The sequence below is a fragment of the Eubalaena glacialis genome, chromosome 16 (assembly GCF_028564815.1).
Source record: "Eubalaena glacialis isolate mEubGla1 chromosome 16, mEubGla1.1.hap2.+ XY, whole genome shotgun sequence".
NCBI lineage: Eukaryota > Metazoa > Chordata > Mammalia > Artiodactyla > Balaenidae > Eubalaena > Eubalaena glacialis.
The window spans coordinates 29,823,916-29,845,907 of record NC_083731.1 but is presented as its reverse complement, the minus strand read 5'-3'; the positions used below and the strand labels follow the sequence as shown (position 1 = coordinate 29,845,907).

At 32.8% G+C, this 21,992-nt stretch overlaps 1 protein-coding gene across 4 annotated transcripts in view; it reads right to left on the bottom strand.

Annotated features, from left to right (window-relative positions):
* Positions 1 to 21,992, bottom strand: part of MYCBP2 (MYC binding protein 2) — a 268,376-nt gene that overhangs the window by 57,550 nt on the left and 188,834 nt on the right. For 2 of the 4 annotated variants that reach the window (XM_061171158.1, XM_061171159.1), the window contains 4 exons: positions 10,780 to 11,004; positions 9,790 to 9,922; positions 7,287 to 7,409; positions 4,381 to 4,560 (listed from right to left, as the gene is read on the bottom strand). In XM_061171158.1, the coding sequence (XP_061027141.1) occupies positions 4,381 to 4,560; positions 7,287 to 7,409; positions 9,790 to 9,922; positions 10,780 to 11,004 (661 nt within the window). The remainder of the gene's footprint in view (positions 1 to 4,380; positions 4,561 to 7,286; positions 7,410 to 9,789; positions 9,923 to 10,779; positions 11,005 to 21,992) is intronic. The other 2 variants (XM_061171161.1, XM_061171160.1) reach the window with 2 other exon arrangements.

Here is a 21,992-nt window from a genome sequence, read left to right as displayed (position 1 = left end):
AGAACAGAGATTAAAACACAGGTCTCCTTCCCAAGTCAAGGGCTCCATCCATGCCACAGCTCACACCAGGCAAGCAAATAAGTAGACAAATTCTGGGCTGGGATTATAATCCAGGATAAAAATGAAGTCTAAGTCTTAGAAAAAAACCTGGCTTTTATACTGATATTCATACTAACATCTGAATGTAGTGTTACCATATGAAGAATTAATCTCAAAGCAAATAATGAAGTTAAGCTGTGAAAATGTACTGAGGAGTAGCTAGGAAACCTCATTTGTGCCTTTCCTGCACCTCACTCCACAGAGAATAGACTGCTCTCTCTGAGACTGTGATTTCCTCCACTTTTCCTTGGAGCATGAGAGATGTTAAATGTTTGCATCAAAAGGCAATATCAATATCAACAGATAATGTTTATTAGGCACCTCATTTTATGGATGAGGTAAAAAGGGCTCAGATGCATCAAGTAACTTAACTAAATAAGTGGCTGGAGAGGAAATTTGAGCTTAACGTCTTTCCATCACTACATCTTTATAAGCTAAGTAAGTAAACACAGTGCTTTAATATATGTTAGTATTCTTGAACACAAACCAATATGCATGCAGATACTCAGGCGGACTCTTTTGTCACATTTAGCAAAAGTTTTGTCTCATTTGAGAATGTGATTATGGGTATAACAGAAAAACTCGTTGCAAAGTAACCTAGAGCTCTCATATCTGGGCTTGAAAGTACAACATACTTTGATATATATATTATATGTTACATATTTAAAATCTCTGGGAGAATCGTTAACTGTCTTAATGTTCTATTTACCATTTTTTTCTACAAAAAAAATAAAAGCAAATTATGTAGCTCCTTGGACAGTAGCTAGAAAATGTTTATATTAAACACAGTCACGTGAAATACAGTTTTTCAATTGGAGGATCTTTCGCAAAATTCCATCAGTATAAACTCAGAATTATTAGATATCACATCATCACATATAGTTAAATTTAATTACTACTGAAGTATTCTTCCTCTATTTTGAAGATGTACTCTAAGTAAATACAGGAATATCAATCATAAGATAACAAGAAACACATGATCTTAAACTCATAGTTTACACTGAAGAAATGATCATCTTAGGCATTTACAGTCAATAAATACTCCCTGAATGCTTATGATGTGTAAGATATTGTCAGAGGATATGGGACTTAAATAAAATGATGCTTTCAAAAGAAATGAGGAAAGATAATGAAAATATAGAATGTAATATTCTTAAAAGAAAGCGGGCACCTATATCATTCCCCACCTCAGTCCACTAGAAACTTACTGCCAAGTTGCTTACCAATTCTAAAACCTACATAAATACTTTTGAAATAAAAAAGTAAATTATGGAACAGTAAAGGAAAAGTTTATATACACATCTCTCTTCTCTCTCATGCCTTTGCACACATATAAATATGGTAAGACAAGGAAAATGTGTGACTTTTATTTCTATAATTATTCTATTTCACTAGAATAACAGTTGAAGTAATTCGTATGTATATATGTATGTGTGCATGTATAAAATAATTTTGCAACTTAAAAAAATTACCAAATGAATTTAATGTGCCAGATTATTTTCAATTCCAAAGATTAATTTTAAAAAACCCCTATGTTTCAGGGGAAAAAAAAAACCTAAAGAAATACTGATTAATAATGCTCATAAAGTTGACATGTGGAGCAGTTTATGTATGTCCCTACTTTACGTATGTCATCTACTTAGCTGGGAACTTGAGTTACAGTATTTAGGAAACCTTTTCCTTTTAAACCATGCTACATTCTTAAACTATGAAAGGGAAAATAACCAATCCAAACAAAGCTAATACTCTGGATGCTAGAACCAAATGGAAACAGAAATTTAAAAACTATATATTAAAGAACAGATTTTTACATTATTTATTAGTAGGCAAAGCTAGATATTTAAAAACATGGCTTCCTTTGTAGTCAGGAGAACTGGGCTCATGTTCTGACTCTACCATTTACTATGTATGCTTCTAGGGCATATCATTTATCCTCTTTAAGCCTCCGTTTCCTTAACTGTAAAATGGAGACATTATCTCAAATGAGGATGTATTAAAGTGCTCAAGGACAGTAGTAAGTACATAGTGGTGACTTATCAGAATAAGCAAGAACTAGTAAATACAGTCTTCTATACATAATATTTTATTCAATATTTTAGAATCACAAAAGTGTAAGACAAAAACGATTCTCATTTTACTAATTAGTAAAGGGAAGTTCAGTATAAATAAGCCATCTTTTAAAGCAAGATGAAATGCTAGTGTGATGGACGGCAGTGAAATTCAGGAAAGAATAGCTTACTCAGGTAGTTTTAACTCTGCCATATTTAATTTTCCTATGATGTAATTACTACAATTCTAATATATCTATAAAACATTGAACTATTTTTAGATTCCATACTTGTTTTTAGTTGTGCTAAAGATTAAGCCTTTTGGTTTCTGGAATTGGGTAGTCAAACTTCAGTGATATTCTGCTGAGAATAAGAAGTCTGTATCATTGGAGTACACGCAAGTAATGATTCAGAAAACTGGTAATTTTGAGACATTTCTAGGCCAGGATTTCAAATTTGCTCCAAGATGGTGGTAAAGGAAGTGGTGGTACTGATAACACCTAGACACAATATGAACAAAATTATATTGACACAATGTCAGTTAGAAACCTATTATCCTTTAAAAGAGGCAAATCTGATTTCCTTATGGTCTTTACATTTTGTTTTACAATATTTTATTAAGTAATTTGGTAAAATAAAAACAGTAATTATACTTTTTTTTAGAGAAGTTTTTGAGAAGACTTGCAATAACCCTTTAGGTAGAACAAAACGGTTCTTATTCCTTAGTTCTCTTGTCTGCTGCCACTATGACATTATCAGGGTAATTTCTCTTTTACAATTTTATATTTAATATGAATTTTCTGCCTGGTTATGATGGGTTTTTTCCATTTGATTTCCTTGTCCTTACCTTTAAAACTTCCTGCAACCTGGGTACATCTAAATGTAAAGTGTCTGTCACTCCATTAAATGGGTAAACTAAGTCTTCACTTCTCTTTCATTCTTCTATAATGCTTATCAAGGAAGAAAAAACTATTTCACACACATGACACTATTATGTTTCCTTGAAATTCTTCTTTTAAGAGACATTAAAGTGAATATTACACATGAATAGAGATGATTAGCTAGAAATTGATACTACTTATATTTACAAACTAATTTCATTAATTGAACTTGCCTAATGTATAGTGCAAACCTAAAAAAGTTTATACTCTTGTATACTCTTTTCCTAAGATAGATAATAATATCATTTGCTAACTATACACCACCCTGGTTCCTAATAAAAACTAAAACAGCTGGCATTCTCTTAAGTAATCCTAATAATAGCTATAAAAGTATTTTTGTAGAAAAATAACTTAGGTCTAAGTGTGGATGTATTTTATTAAAGTAAAGCAAAGAGGTCATGCATTTGAATTCAAACAAATGGGTGTACAAGCTGAGACTTCCAAAAACTCTCTCAATTCAGTGAGTGTGTTTATATACTGTATAGCCAATATGTGAACTGAAGGCCAAGAAGAGCATATTGTTGTCATACTAGGAGGCTTGAGAAGTTTATGGGGAAGCCTCAGGAACTTATTAAGAAAAAAGAAGACTCAGGTAAATGTAATTTGTTTTGGGTCTGTTTTCCAGATCAGTATGAACTACTATCATGGATAAAGGGCTAGAACAATCCTAGAAGGCAGAACTGGAATCAACTGATTGGTTTAACTTATTAAGAACAAGAACAACAACAACAACAACAAAAAGCAAGAGAAGAAACAACAATGTGAGAACATTTGGAAACCTAAGTTGCTATACATTTCACAGACACCAAATTCACTTAAAAGAAACAAACAAACCTGCCCAGTACAGCCTCTCCTCCACCCACTGGTATACTGAAATAGGTTCATTCTCTTGGGGCATCTCTAAGTAACAAAAATTCAGTGTAAAACAATGAAAGTTATCCTTATAACTGATGCTTACCATAGTCGTGCATATTATAAAATTTTTTTTTAGTCAATGTTTTCTTAATATATTTTATAGTATGATTTGCTTATTCTGGAATTAGAATAGAAAACATAAAAGTCATATTTTAATAACTACACTTAATAAAAAAATGTGATTAAAAACAAATGTCTTAGCTGCAGAATGTCTTAGGTCAGAATAGCTTAAGTGCTTCAAAAATGTGGGAAGGGATAACATCCTCATTAAATAAAACCAGTTAGGTGAGTTGATAAATAATTAGTAACTGATAAACAACTCAGAACAAAGCTTCAGAAATGGTTTGATGAGGCAGGTTAAGGCTGACAAGACTTACTCTGAAGCTGAGGCTGCTGGAAGGAAAGGGGCTGTCCGAACACAAATGGGCTGTGGACTAGGGAAGAGGGAGGTTTTGCAGCTTGATCAAAGATGGAAGGAGCTGGGAGATTGGGCCGTGACTGAATGGAATTCAATATGGCACTCAGTTGGTCACCTGCAGTGGGCAAAACAGTCAAAACTACAACTTGTTATTAATTAACATCCAAAATGGCAAAGTAAATGGTGCTTTATGACATTCAGATAAAGTTAAACACTAAATAAAACAATGCCAATTCAGAACTGTTGTGGAAGTTGGTGACTGTTATTCTCAAATTAGGGATCGAATGTTGTATGTTGTTTTAATAATGGAAGCACCCCAACAAATTTTATATAATGGCCCACCTACAAAAACAAATCCATTTAAATTCATATACAACATCTAGCAGCAGCATGAGAGAATACAGAGTCTATGAAGTAAGTATGATAAGTTGATTCAATACCATACAAGTATAAAGGAAGATCTAAGTCAATGATGTCTTCTGTGCAGTACCTGACATTGACTATTGTCACCCTGCCTCATACGCAGTACACTTCATGCAGAAAATATGCAAATAATATGAACAGTTCAATGTAGGACTGAAGGGAGGCAAAGTATATGTTATTAACTTAGTAATACATTTATATTACAGTTATAAATTAGTATTTTCTTTTTTAAAGTTGTTATTGCCAAAGAAATTATACATTTTTAAAAGCATGAACTCTTTTGCTTGGATAGGCAAAGTAAAAATTTATAAAAGACCTATAAGAAAAAAAGGAATATGAGGTACCTTATTTGAATAGTATCTCAAACATGAATTCTGATATTTTCTTCAAAATTAAATACAAAGGACATTAACAGAAAAATACTTTTAAAAATATGAAATGATATAATTGGATGGATGATAGCTCCTTATTTATGAGAATATAAATATTAAATAGTTTAAATGATGCTGAAGAAGAAGGGTGGGGGTGGGGGGAGAACCATATCCAGACTAGCTGATGCAGAAACCAGAAATCAGTACCTTTCCAGGCATATTCTCTAGATATAATAAAGTTCCATAAATAAAAATTTAAATGAAACACCAACAAGAAACAGATTAATATGGAAAGAACTGTGCACACAAGCTACATATCTTTACTTAAAAAAATTAATGCTGCAGATTAGAAGAGGATTTTAGAGGTGATGAAGAATTTTATAAAATTGTTGTAAGGAAAAAGAATTTTTGCAAAAAACAATTGCTTGATGTTGGATAGCATAAAGAGTTAAAGAAAATGGGAACTACAATTAAAGGTAAGATAATAAATAAAGATTAGATATATTTAATCAGATGAAAGTTTCTTAATATTTCTTCACTCCATCTAAATATTTTAAAAGCCTATTAAGAAGTACATTTAAGAAGTGCTATTTTTGAACAATATTAGCAAAATCACTTTTAAAAAGTAATACATTATTTCTAATTAATAACAGATGTTCTCAGCAATGTTTGTCTCTATTGAAAGTTGATTTTTATTCTTATGATGTTTTAACAAATTCTGTTTTAAAGACTGATTTAATGTGACAGCCACCAGTACAATTCAGACATTTTAGAGACTGAAAGCATACAATTTGAATTAAACATGGCTTTACAACAGATTACTGTACAAGTACATAGTGGTAAGTAAACACTGAGATTTTAACTTAAGGACTGGGAGCGGCAGAAGGAAAGGGACATGAAGGAAACACCACAAAGCATTTACCCTACTTAAGCGTGAAGGTCTAGTTTAAGTTAGTTGAAATCTGAGCTACCAGAAATGAGCAAGCAGATAGTACCCAAGCCTGTAGGATAGAGCAACCCAATGTAGGAGGAAGAGCCAAAAAGAAATCTTGTAGCTAAGGCTTCCTTCTTAATAAAAATACTTTGTGGAAAGTAATAAAGGTAGCAAACAGAAAGTGGTTTTATTTTAAATTGAATATTTCCTCTATACTGATGTAATTCTGTATCTTGTTGACTATTTCATTATTTCACTTGCTCTGCAAGTCAGGTATTAAAACAACTGTATTTGTGTCTGGAAATCAAATCTCATGAATTAGTTTAAATAACATTTTAAAGTAGAAGTATTTCCATGTAGGCTATCTTCTCCTTCCTACCCTTTGTCCAGTTGTATGCTACCTTCTGACAATATCGTCGATTTTGAAGCTAAGAGTTAGGATCAGGTTCATAAGAAAGCATGTGAATGTGTCCAAATTTACATACAAATGGAATTTTGGATGAAATTCGAGCATAAATTACTCCAAAATAATTATTATTTGGACTGCCCATGATGCTGGTCTCTTCTATTAATGCAACCGAAACAAGTTGTATACATTTTATATCCATATGGCTTAGGGGTTTTGTTTTTCTTTTTACAATTTTTTGGTTTCATTATACATACCAAACCCAAAGCTATCATCTCATGTAATTCAAAATTAACTAAGATAACTTGATTAGACATTGAAAACCACACATGTTTAATAAAGCTGATGTGCAATATTACTTAAAAATATTACTTAAAATATTTTGATTTTAAATGGATCATTTTGGAAAGTTCTTTTTTGCTCATTAACATTTAATAATAACTGGATGATAAAGAAAAGTTCTTCTACTGGATATAGTGACACAGAATCTTTATGATGTGAATTCAAAATGAGTGTCTACAAAATAAGAACAGGTAAGCAAGAACTATAAACTTAAGCTAAAATGGCTAAAACCAATACTGTAAAAAGAACACCGTCGTAAACATTTTGATTGTTAGTTTTCTAGGAACAAACTTAAAGTTTTGTGGGTGAACAGTAATAAAAATGGTTATAAGAGAAGGTAATAAAAATATTACAGTTAGGTAAGTAAAAGACTCACTTAAAACACTTACCTTTATTATTTCCGAGTCCATAATCAAATCCTTGGGCACTGCAACTTGCCCCTTTATTAAAAGCTTGTACTGAGAAAGGGCTTGGAGGAGGAGTTTGGGAATTTTGATCCAGAAGAACTTGTTCTACAATAAAAGGAACATCTATAAAATTAGTTTCTTATGTGCTATTCCCCATTTATAAAGAGAGAAAATTGCAAGAAAGATTTTTATGATGGCTAAATTTTAAAATAACCTCACATTTAGATTTGATAATAGGTCTACCAATTAGGTCACTGATACCAACAAAGTATACGACAAAATCTTTGTTTTCATCAATCAAAATCACTATAATATTTAGAAATGGGATATGCTCTTATGGAGTCAATTTGCTTTTATTGTGCTATTAACATTTGCTATTATTGCTTTTTTTTTGCTTTTATTGTACCATATATATATGGCAAAAAATCATTAAGTGATCACAGAGAAATTTAAACTTCTCTTACACCTCTTTTCGGGTTGAGTATATATCTTAGTAGAAACGATATCCTAATTTAAGAAGCATTTTATCTAAAAAGAACCTTCTACCTTCTAAGTATATGGGAATACAATTTCCCATGGTAAAACTCACTCCTTAGTATAGAAAGCATTTTACATTTTAACAATAATAGCTAACCTTACCATCTGATAGCTTTGTTATTTCTTCACTTAGCTTTCATATAGAACTCACAAAGTATCTTCACTTTGTAAATGAGAAAACCAAGGCACAGAGATATTAGGTAATTTGGCCAAGGTCATACAACTGAAAAGTTAAGAGCTGGCATTCGTACCCTGGCAGTCCAGTCCCAGAGTCTACTCTTGCACATTATGCTCATTGCTAGTTAAAATGATTACTAAGCTAGAAACACCCTGACGGTCACTTAAACCATTCTCAGATTATTTAATTATGTCTTATATAAACCTGATCTCGCTTTAGGTTATTTTCATTTATATCTGAATATCCCTATATAATGAAAATGTTTAAGAATTTATGAATATGTGATAATTATATATGTAGTAAGTATACTGTAAATGGGACAGTTATTTTGTAAAATGTCTGATTTACATGAAATGAAGACTTTTGCTTTTCAAAACATAATGAAGAATAGTTCTACCATCTCAGGACATTATTTTATGATGACAACATCTATGACTAAGAAACACTGGTCTGTAAAGACAAGGGAGGAAGTAGGTTCTCAAATTGGGTTCAGTGGATTACTGATGCAGTGTGGTGTAATGAGCACAGCATTTGAAATATGAATGAAGATTCTGGCTCAAGTCTTTCACCTGCCCTGTTTCCAGTGGTATAACCATAGGCAAGTCATTTTAAATTCTATGAGCTTAGAAATGTAAAATGAAGATTATATAACCGATCTCAAAGGCTTGCTGCGGGGAAAAAGGGGAGAATGTTTAATGTACCATGTTAATATATCTAAACGTACTCTGTCATTCACACAAATTCCAAACCTTTCTTGAATCTATTTATATACTATGGCCATATTACCTCTTGGATAATAGTTATTATAACTTTATACTCTTTTGGATAAAGAAGCATATTCATTTAATTGTCTGACCCTCTCCTATAAATTCTGGGATTTGGTAGAAAAGTCTATGTTGGGCCTATCCACTTATTTTGATGTCCTAACTAATACTTTTGTGACTCAACTTGTATATTTAGAAAACTTAGTGAGCAACTAGTATGTGTGAAAACTGCTTTAGAACTAGGAATACAAAGATAAAAAACCTGTGCCTGTCCACAAGGGACTCACAATCTGGGTACGAAGAAATAAAAATTAACTTCAATATAATATCAGTTTTGTTCTAGTGGTGAATTCAGTTCTTTAGGATGAGAGGTAACTCTTCGCTCTGTGAGAATCAGTTAAAGCTTCACCTAAGTGATGTCATGGTCTGAACAAGATTTCGCCACCAGGAGAATGAAGAGAAGAGGACAAAAAGGAAAATCTTTTATTAAAGGAGATCATTGTTGAAAAACGGTAAAATAAAGTTTAAAGCTGAAACTCTAATAACAAAATAGGAAACCCCCAGAAGAAGCTAAGCATATATTCAATGCTCCTTTCCTGAGACAGCATTCAATAGAATGAAATTGCCTGGGGGAAGTACTACAATCAGTGGTTTGAAAACTGAACTTCCATTTAGTGGTAGAAAGAGTAAAAGGTTTAGTCCCGAACTGGCACAGAAGAATTATCATTTAAATTCATATTAATGAAATAAAAAGCATGTTTTACAAAGATCAATTCATATGTTTCACATTTCCTTCTAATTCTCTTCTTTTATGTGTATTCATTTAGTACCTATGTATTTTACATAGGAATTTTAACAATTGCAAGATTTTTAAACCTTTAGTTTTGATTTTACTTAAAAAATAAACACACAGAAAAGCTCTTTACAACAAAAGAAATACAGTACACTTTAAACTTCTGCACTGCAAAGGTAAATCGGAATAAATCACAAATTTAAGCCAACTTGCCATCTTCATGTCGGAGGTACCGGTTTCCGCCTCTGTCTCTAGCTAAGGACCATGCCTCTCCTTCATCACTCTCACAGAACTCTACCATGCTGTTCTTATCCAGCTGCACCCATGTACCTTCAGAATTGGTTACCTAGTACATAACAAAAAGCATGATTGATTGGCTTGATTCTTTCAGGGCATTCAGGCTGAAAACCAGCAAAAAGTTTAAGTGAGTAATTATTCCAATAAATCTCTATCATCAAATTAGTTTCTGAAATTAAGACCACAGCCTGAGGTAAGACAGAAATCAATAAACAGTCTTGTAAAATAATGCTCACTGATGACTTCAGTAAAAACAATATTTTTTTAAGGCACAGAATAATCCCTTGATAATTTTAAATGGTACCCCAAAACACACGGCTCTTTGTTTGGCACCTGAAATGTCCTAACACAGCATACTCTCTGTTATTTAGGGTGGTAGTGACTAAAATGCAACTTGAAGATAACCCTGACACTGAGAAATAGCATGACACACTACATCTTTAAGCTCATCAGCTGAGGCAAATGCCACAGTTGACTAAAGAGTAATGTTATTTGCTCAGGACTTCAGTGACACCCATATATGGGAACGAAGAAATGAAACCCTTTGAATATAACACATCTCCAAACTGATTCATAGCAAATATTTCAAAGTGCTGTTCATCCATGACAGTACAGTACACATTTGCAATAATGAAAAGATATTTGCAAATACCGAACATTTATATATACAATACAAATCACTTTGTTATATAAATATTGTTTTCACAAGGATAATTATGAGAATAAAATTATTAAAAAAGAAGCACAGAAAAATTGCATTAGTATTTTCAATACAGGTAAAGATAAAGAACATTAACATTTAAAAACCTGGGATGGAAATGGCAACCTTTGGAAGAAAGAGATGCTTTGGTTGTATTATATTAAAAACGAATATCTTAGAAGTCATGAAGCTACAAGAATCCATACCTCTCCCACTGCTTTGACTTTGTTTCCCAGAACTAACATTCCAATTGGGATACCTCTAAGGTTAGGGCAGCTTCTGATGTTGTGACCGGAAGGTCCCGTCTTCACTACCTTGTACATGCCTGGCCCTCCTCGCAAGAACGGCATATCCTGCTCTTGCATTGTTGCTTCCTGTGGGCAGCAGGAGTTTATGTCTTTGAAAAAGTCATCAGTATTAGTTTTAGGTTCCTGAAAATTTGAATAGGAAAAAAAAGTAAACAAAATACAATCTATTATCACTTTCAACATCCTTCTTAATTGCTTTTACAGCAAGTCCATAATGCATCAATTAAGAAAAAGAACACATATCCAAAGATAGCTCAAGTGTTGGTTAATACTACTATTAAAGAATCTTTCAGTTATTCAATTCTGAATAATATCGAAAATAGAGTTGAAGAGAAGAAAAGATAGCAGGAGAGGAACTGAACCTCTAGCTTCTGTCCACCATAATTTGAGAAACACAGTAGTACCTGATTTTACTTTTATCTTTTAGTGAAATATTTAACAGTAGGATAAACAAAAATAATTTACTATATGAACCACAACTGAATAATTTTGAATCATTATTACTGCCTGTCAGTATGGGTTAAAAAGTCTAAATCTCCATTTCCTTGTACTTTTGTTTATAATTATTAATAAATAGAGAAACTAGGTATGAAGATTCTGGAGACTTATCTATAAACAGAGATAACAATGATGAAAAAATGTGCATGAAATATAGCTACATGTTAATATTTACTAGTTATGAATGAAATAAGAATGCTTATAAGATTTTAACAACTCACACTTTCTTAATACAGTACAAATAAAAATGCCTTGTTAGATTTGCTAGACCATTGTTAAACAGTGATATATTAATGCTTTTAACAGAAAAAGATGATTATATTTTAGCAGAGAGGAGAGATTAACATTAAAGATGTGGTTTTATATAAATATAATACATTTGGATATAAAACAGTCACTTCTAAAATGAAAGAAAGGAACATACCCTAAATTTCCTGTTGAATCTGAATGCTGTGATGAAATTACTTCCTACGTGAATGCAATAAAGAGAAATAATAACCTTCCCATTTTTGCTCTTTTTCCCAATTAAATGTAAAGGAAAGTTCTACACTGGAAATTCTTCCACTGTCATTATTACTTCTTTAAAACAGACTTAAACTGCATTTTTAAATACAGCAATATAGACTCTACAAATTGCTTTATTCAAATACAGTAAAAGATCATAATGGGACACTTACTCAAACATTAGGTTAAAATTAAATTAATATTTAGTTATGTTATAAATAGGATAAAAATGAAAAAACCCACTAACATATTATGCAAGATAAAATATTACTGAATAGCTCTACCCCTATGAGTAGTCTCATTCCAAAAGACATGTCCATTATATAGTGGAAAATTAAAAATAAAGTCGTAAGGTTAAAAAATGTGGATTCAAGAATTCTCCGTACCTGTGACTTTAATATATGATTGGTCAGAAAAAATTTTAAATCCATTATTAACCTGCACATAATATCTTGTAAATTTCATTGTGGTGATGAATAATCATCAATTTTTACTTATACAAATACGTACTATGGACGGTATTTATTTACATTTACTATAATTACTGTACCATATTTGTCCAACATTCCTTATTTATATATTGGCAATTTAATGGAAATGAGAATTTTAAGTACTTGAAAAATTTAGATTTACAATCTAAAATAAAATATGCATTTTATATACCCATGCATGCATATTTGTAAATATTTATATATGTGTACAACTATATGAATACAAAGAGAGCACTCAAAATAAAAATGGAGAGTAAGGTCTAAACTTTAAATTGTGCTATTTTACTCATGAGATTTTCAGTAAATATTTTAAAATGTCATTGTGAATGATCAATTTTAGCAAATACATGATGCTATTTCATAGATGGAAGAGTCAAATTAGTCATATGTACAAATGATCTTTTAAAAATTACATGGCATGATGTAAAAACTAAACAAATATTCATAGATTTAGTGAAAATAAAATTTCACTGGTCTTTAATGATACATCTCGAGCATTTAATTAAGTTATAACAATATTTCCAATTTGACCACTCAGGGTAACAGTGAGAGAAAAGTCTTGGCAAACACTAATAATAATTATAATAATTGCAAGTTATTCACTGAAAGGCAACATAGGAGAACTGTCCTAAAATATTTAATATTTTATTGATTAGTTAAAGAAACTATATAAATTAATAAATGTACAGCAAAGTCTATCCTTTTTCTTAATACTAAACAGTATAAAAAGAACTGATAGACCTAAAATCACAGAACTGTGTCTGTTATTCTCAAGAAATCCTAAAATGCATGTTTTATTCTATACAGAAATTTAAGACCTGGGCACCAGCATATGAAATTGATGAACTGCAATGTTAATTTTTGCTCCCTGCAATCCCACCCCAACATTCAAAAGACCACTGTGCAAGGCTAGGAAAAAAACAGAAGAGCCATAGGGTTGGAACTCTCCCACCTAAAAAAGTAAGTTCTGAAAAAGCTAGACCTGTATATAATTGTTGGAGAAGCTAGTCATAAAGTTAAATATAGCAAATTTGAAGTCAAGTAAAAGTTTAACTTAAACTAGTAATACAGTCTTTGGCAGAAATAGAGGGGAAAGGTTTATGGGGAAACTCAATTGCAGAACTCTGTATAGATCGTTTTTGGTAAAAAGAAATTTTTTTAAATTAATCTTAAGTAAAGGCTTCAAAGATACAATGTAAAATTTGTTATACAAGCTGAAATACCTGAATAATGTATGACTGTTCCTTACAGTTAACTCACCTGGGGGAAAAAAGCTTTGGAAGTCCATGAAAATACGTCCAAATCCCTGACTCCTTGGCTAGCATTAAAGATATTCTGAGCAACAAAGTTTAAGAAAGAAAAATATCAACAAAGAAAGGGAACAGGATATCATCTGCAGAAGATGCGTTCACAGTAACAACAATGTTCTATACTCTAGCACCAGCACAGGAATATTATTTCACTAAAGGGAAACTGAAGCCACCTGAGTAAACCACACAGCAAAGAAATTCCGATACATAAGTTTTTGTCAAAAGCTCTCCATGGATATAGTGTGTCATGCCATTTACTACAATTAAGAGCCAGACATTGATTTAAATCTTAAGACAGTCAGTGCAAGAAGGACACCTTCAAACTCCTTTAAATGATGACGTGTCTATTCCAGTACAAGCCAGATTTGTTTTATGACAGAAAACAGTCTGCTGTTTTATAAAGAAAATGTGACTAACACAGATTGTATAGATAGAGCAACTATTATTGTGAATAAAATGGCATGTAGTATATGTGAAATAGTTATCTCTGTTTAAAGTACAAAAAAAACCAAAAAGAAAAAAAAATTTAAGTCATTTTTCAATTTTGCTCTCTTCTATAAATGAGAAAAAAGTCGCTTGGAAATGTTACTGAAAGCTGTTAGCAAATTTGTTAAGCACAGAGAAAAAACATACAATCTGAACTTTTATCAAAAGGCAGACCTAGTTTTCTCCATCTCAAAGTTTAGGAAATGCACAGAGCATTTAGGATCTCTACTTTAGAGTCTAAAAATATTTTGTTACAGAACAACCAATTCACAGCAACATGGTCCCAGAAAAATCAGCATTTTCACAAAATGTTTTCATAAAAATTAAAATGATAATACATTTACATAGACATATCATCCTATTGAACATATTTATTTGATCTGAAATTAAAATCCTTCCAGAAACCAGTAATTACACAATTTTACTGCTTATATAAATACAAAAAAAGAGGACATTCAAAATGTTAATGAAAGTTGTCATTATCCAAGACTTCAGCACAAAAGAAACAACACAATTCCCAACCAACTGTAAGCCATTTTAGATAACGAGAATTTATTTAATATTCTCCAGTTCTATTTTCCTCATGTATGTACATGTATGGACAGATGTAGATACAGACCCATATACATACATATATGCTAATACAGAAATATAAAACATATAAAAGCCAGAAAAAAAATGAGCTTCTATTAGTGTGCCTACAGATAAATGCAAAACAAAAGAAAAAAACAAAAAACCAAAGCCCCCTTCACATTTAAAAATAGACAGCAGACAGGGCACTTTCTCTTTAGGTGAAGTGGAAACATGTTGCAAAGTATTTTGAAATACTATTTTGGGGGGAAAAAGATGTCCTTACTGGTTCATCCATGTATGTAAGAATTTGTGGAGTATTTGCTCAATGGTTTTTCTCCTTTGCAGAGAATAGTGGTGCAAACCTTTGACATAAAACAATATTAATATTTTTTAGCATATTCTATTTTTTAGCATAAATTTTTCTAGCATCAAAAGCAATGTGAAAAGCGTTGTAAAAAGCAATGCAGATGAGTTAGGAATAAAGAAGCAATGTGGTGACTGACAATTTTAAAGCTTGTATCTCTCTTTTATTTTTATTTTTTTAAAATTTTTGCTGTGCCATGCAGCTTGTGGGATCTTAGTTCCCCAACCAGGGATTGAACCCGCACCCTCGACAGTGAAAGCGCGGAGTCCTAACCACTGGCCTGCCAGGGAATTCCCTCTCTTATTTCAATGTGCAAACTCAAGTGTTTCCTCAGTCTGAGGACATGAGTTAACATATACAGTGATACCTTAAAGTGATGTAACTGCTAACCATGGTAACAAATTGCCAATAAAATCAATTTTGTACATGTTGATTATATGTGGATTCAAATTTGACTCTTTTTTGCTTTTGTTCTGCATTTGTAGAAAATTCTTAGTCTACACTGGTTTACTATAAGATTATTTTTAAAATGTGTTATCCTAATAAAATTGCATTTATCAAGTATCAAAAAAGCACCAGATAGAAAGCTGGAGTTTAAAAATAAAATGTACTTGCATAGTTTTCTTTTGAAAATTTAGGAAAGGTTAGTCTAAAGATATGAACATGCATGAAAATATTAATCTCTCCAAAGTCTCAATTTCTCACTATTAAAATATATAAATTAGCTTTCATATTGTATAATTTTATAGAATAATATGAGCACCACTATATATGTATGTAAAAGTGTGTATATATGTATATATATATATACACACACACACACATATACAAATACACACATATCTACAATAATCAAAATCATTCTATTCTCAAAGACTATTGTAAAGGCAAAAAAGTTCTGTCAAGAAAATTAGAAACTGGAGCATGCTAAAAACCTAACTAAATTGATGAGCACCAAATTGCATCTCTAAGACAATAATCTTTCAAGGCATAGAAGAGACCAAATAAGCGAACAATTTTCATGGAGAAATACATGACCAAACATGCCAAATGCTCACGCAAAAGAAAAAAAGAGAGGAAAAAAAAAAAGTAGTTGTTTCATTGTGCTGAATGATCACAGAGTTAAAAATTGCCACTTTTAAAGTGAAAAAGATAAAATATCTCAGGGAAATTAAACACAGCGTATATACAAACAATTATAGTGTTATTTTAATAGAGGCTTAAATTAAGGCTTAAATGGAATTTAAGCCTTAATTCCATTCTGTTTAGGAAACTTAAACATCAAACTAAAGTATGAAATGAAGCTTTTGATAACTATCTAAGGACAGCATATTTACTAATGGTGTATTAAGTAAATACTTAGTATTTAGTAGGACTGAAAAACAGGTTACGCATACATATACACACAAATTTATTAATGAGACAAAATCAAGAAATTTGGGGTATATTAAAGCTGTGACTATCAGGCATCATTAGGTATCCCGAAAGAATGAAACTGACATAAAATGCAAGAAACATTTGCTAATTTTACCAATTACCCTGAGTAATGTTATAAGAGAGAATACCAAATGATATTTTTCCTTCATCTCTCCCCCAAATCTTCAGAGCCCCCAAATTCAGAAAAATCAACCTACTTTCTATATGTGAACACCAATCAGTCTAAGTAGGTAGAAAGTGGTTTGTATAATTGCACGGTGTGTTCGGAGACTCAAGTTGCTTCTGCAAGAATCTGGATAATATGGGCATTATAAAGGTATCTTTGAATACTTCTAATGAGGTATCATCTACTTTCCTTGATATAAACTTTCTCTACCACTCAACCTCATTCACAATGTGAAAAGACCTCATTTTTGACAAAGAATCCAAAGAACTGGGCCTATAAGTTTCAGATCAGTAATATCTCCTATTTTAGAAGTAAACTTGCTTTCCAAAAAATTTAGGCTCTATTATAGGCAGTCAAATGTCTCCCACGTCATGTGCATAACTGATTTTCTCTCTCTTTTTAAACATATTTTCCCTGGTATCTGAAACATTCTGTTGGCTTACATTTGTAGTTTTTAAATCTTAAGAATTTTAATTTAAAATCAGCCTTCCCCAGGTATACCTTCAACATACATCACGATATTCATCCTCATTCAACCATTAAGGTTATCAGTATTCATATTTATTTAATTGTGGAGTTCTAGCCAAAGTAATATGATTCTTATAGCTATATTTACTTTATCCTTTTATAACTATTTATCCTTATGGCTCCACTAGATTAAGGTAGACTAAACATAAAAAAATGGGCTTTGGAATCACACCAACTGGAGTTCCAGAGCTAGCTCCACTACTTACTACTTATGATCTTGGGAGAATAGCTCTCTTCTGTCACTGGAAAAATGAGAATGATAAAAACTTAACATCAAAGGGGCACAATGAGAATTAAATGAGAGAATTAAGGTATGGAGCATAAGAGAGGGTCAGAAATTATTTTAAGCAGTATGATCCTACCAAATGCCAAGAACTAAAATTTAGTATTTAACAAATGTTGAAAGCCTACCATGAGCAAAATGTAATATTTAACACTCCGGAAGAAAAAATATAAGAAGGGATCCTAAATGAGTCCTAACCCTTGAGGAGCTTAACAGAAATAAGAGGTATATAAATACAAATGGGCTAAAGGCCAAAAAAATCCAAACTAAACATTATGGGTAGTTGGAGAAAGACATTATAAGCCTTTTCTGCTTTTACAGACAAAGTGCTACCTGAGAAAGGAGAGAAAAAGCTAATTTCCCCAGTACTTATATGCTTTTTACCCTCAATTCTGCTTCACCCGTATCAACTATTTTTTACCATACATAGCATGCCTCCATAACTTTGGACATCTGACTCTCTAATGTGAAATTACTTTACTTTGTCCTGGCAATTTTTCTTTAAGATTTCCTCAAATGTCACCTCCTAAGTAAAGTCACTCTGTAACTTACCACAATGCAACTTAATTGTCTGAATATTGTATGTCTATCCCATTACATAGTGAGTACCCCAAGATCAAGAACTGCACTCTTACTTATTCTGTATCCCTCCCCTTTGCCTCTCCACCCAACACCTACTTCCCAGCTTAGTGTCTGGTACATAATAAGGACTCAATAAATATATGCTGAGTGAACAATTAATGAATTAATAACTACAGCGTTATTGGGATGTACAGGGATGAGAAACGTTGACAGAAATTTTTGAGCCTGGCCAATTAGGAAAATATTAGAAAAGTTAGAAAAAAAAAATGGAAGCAAAAGCATTTTAGACAAATGAAACAACATAAACAAAGACTCTAAGATGTAAAATTAAACAGTGTGTTCTAAAAGGGGCAACAAGTTCTAACAGACCGTGAGCACCTCACAAAAAAGGATCTGCACTCTTCATATTTATCCCTATTCTTCCCACTGATTTAAAAACATTTTTTTTGATTTAAAAATATTCTAGGGCTTCCCTGGTGGCACAGTGGTTGAGAATCTGCCTGCCAGTGCAGGGAACACGGGTTCGAGCCCTGGTCTGGGAAGATCCCACATGCCGCGGAGCAACTAGGCCCGTGAGCCACAACTACTGAGCCTGCGCGTCTGGAGCCTGTGCTCCGCAGCAAGAGCGGCCGCGATAGTGCGAGGCCCGCGCACCGCGATGAAGAGTGGCCCCCACTTGCCACAACTAGAGAAAGCCCTCGCACAGAAACGAAGACCCAACACAGCCAAAAATAAATATATATAAAAAGAAATTAATTAATAAAAAAAAAAAATTCTAAAAAAGACATAGTCATAATATGGATGTCTAATGCTATTTAATCTCTAAACTAGAGCATTACTAAAGTACTAAAACACAGTTAAAGTCATATTTGAACTAAGTTAGGATGTCATTATTTCTTAGTAATGATGTTTAAATAGAACTACTGCTAGGTAGGCCAAAATTTAGCTAAAGTACTTATCTACAATGAAAATGATAGTTCTACAAAATGAGTAAATAAACAAGACAGTGCAACAAAAATCATTTTAAAGCTTATTCTAAATATGACTATTTATGGTAATCTTTTTATAAAAAATAGTTCATCAAATATTTAGTCAGTGTTCAATTTCCAATCCCTACCCCCATTCTCTCCAACAGTTTGTTTGAGTCAGGCTCCAAACAGGGTACACGCATTCATGTGAATACAAAATTGTTGTAACTAGAAAAGGCTGAAGAGGTTGATGTAAGGGCTGCTCAAGGCAACTTTCTGGTACTTTTGCGTCTCTTTAAGTTAGTGGCATTAGTCCTCGATAATTTCTAATTTTATTTCAAATCTCCTAGCTTTCTTTTTTTAATTGAGTAGTGTTTCACAATGGTTAGCCATAATTTATAGTTGATTTACTCACAAACGAACTGAAGTATAAAAAGGGAGACTAGGTGGCAAACATTTTTCTAGTAGTAAATGAAGTAAGAGATGCAAAGGGAAGAAGCAGCAAGATGCGTTTATTTAGCTCTATTAGTTCCTTGAGGAGATGAGATGGAATCATTATCCCCTCTATGCCCTATCATGCTCTGCCCTGTAGAGTAAGGTACTCATTAAAAACTTATTGACTGTATAAGAGGCCTGTCCTGGTCCTTAAAATCAAAACCTTGGAAAACTAGCCTGTTCTTGCCTATGCCGGGCTCTGACTCTGTGGGTCCTCATATAACACCCTCATTGAAGCAACTTTATACCAGATCTGTTTGAAGCCCTAGGCCAGTTGTCACACATCCCCTCTGTCCTCTTTGGTCACCACATAAAATATAAACCCTCCTTATGTCATCTACCTGTTCTCTTTTTATACCAAAACTACTCTAGGCTTCTTCCTGATCCAACATCTAATTATTCCCATTTGTCCCATGACTTTATATTGTATCTAACGGGACTCTTCCTCCAACGGTAAACAAACTCTCTTTCAAACCTTGCGGGTCACAGTGTTGCCATCACAGGTACGTCTTTGTGTCGATGTGGATATCATCCAACTGCCTAGCCTTTTAGTTCTTAGACTTGGGCAGTTCCAATGACCTTTACTTCCAACATACTTCAGCTGCCCTCTCACGGCCACATTAATGAGCCATTTCATTCAATAAAATGCTCTAAGTATGAAATCAAATCCAAATATGCTATGTTATCACAAAAATTGCCTATCTCCTTCCAGCTCTTCAAGTATAGCGCACTCACTATATTGTTCTATTTTATTAAGTCCTCCAAGTCCCTTGGACCGTCCATTTGTCCTTCCACATTTCTAAGTTAGGCTGGATCCCACAGTTGGTGATCTCAATTGCTCTTTCATCAGCATCTGAAATTCCTTTTTGTCCCTATTTTCCTGTCATAGCAGCCCAGGAAATTCCAGCCAATGCTATCATCTGTTTTCCTGGCTCCTTTAATGCTGGATAGTTAGGGCCATGGGAGAGGAAGGGTATCCAGAATGGATCTATCCAGTGGTCCCACTGGGTCCTTAGTGGCCCAATAATCCTCAAACAAGTAGTTTTTTGGTCAGATCCCACTCCTATTTCTCTCAAACATTACTCCAAATCTTTATGGCATTTCTAAACTCTCTAGCTTAACTCAATTGTTTCAATCTCAACTGATGACTTTTCTCCCTTCTATATGGAAATCACGGTTTCCTTCAACCTCTTCCCTTCCTCCGTCAACCCTAAAAACTTACCCACTGCCATACATACCCCCTCATCCTTCACAGAAACAACTCTCCAATGTGCCCTCAATTCTATTTTCTCCTCCTCTTTCAGCCTTCAGATTTCTTATCTACATCTTTAGTGTCTCCCTTTTCTACTGGCATCTTTCCTTTAATTTATAAGGATCTCAAGTCACTACCGTCCTTAAAATAAAGGAACCAGAAAAACCTCAGCCTTCTTAATGATAGCAGATACTCTGAGTTGCTTAACGTTAAAAGAGAACTCATGTCATTCTTCAACATAAAGACAAGCTAGAAAATATCAAAAGCTACTTCATTTTACTTTCTATCGCCAATATTCTTCATCTAGATTTTTCAAATAAGTCAGTGATAATCTCCTCATTCACATACCAGTGAAAAGCCATCAACGAGTATTTGTACGGCTCACTCCATTTAGCGTTCCCTCTAACCTTTATTATGTCCTCTCTCTCTGACCTCAAGACTGTCTACTAAAAACTGTCTCTTGGCTAGAGTTTAAAAGCATCAAATAACAGAACACCAGTGGTCCAAAATGAAGCCATGGGATTCAGAACTTCAGCACACAGCACACTTCTTGCTCTTCCTTTCTACCTTTGTTTATTCTCTTGCTCTATCTGTGTGAATATCTTCCTCTTCCAAAACCATCCCCTCAAATGAGCAAACAAAGGAATTAGGAAGAAAATTTTGAAGTGGGGAAGGTAGTAAAGATAATATAATCTAATATAATGCCTTATTAGGGCCTTAAAATACACAAAACTCTAAATTGGTCAAAATTTTAAAAATATGCTGTTAGTGACATAAACAAAATGGCTATTATAATGGCTATTATAATGGCTATTATAATGGCTATTATATATTATCTCATTTAATATATCATTTTCGTAATCCTGAAGAATATTTGGTTACCATAATGAGAGATGGGTTCAAACCATTTAGGGCCAACTTTCGAGCCACAGATGAAAAAAATCAAAAAATCAAAAAAGCAGTAGACCAACACTCTCCGAACTTTATCACGCATCTATTTGTAAAAAAGTATATAGATAGATATATCTCTCCCCACTGTACTATTATAAAACATATACAAAGGAATAGAGAAAAGAATGAAATCAATAAATTTAAATAGAAGTTCTGTTATTTTCTTTCCCAAAGAATCATCTTGTATACACCCCTTTGGAGAACATTACTCTGAACTATTAAG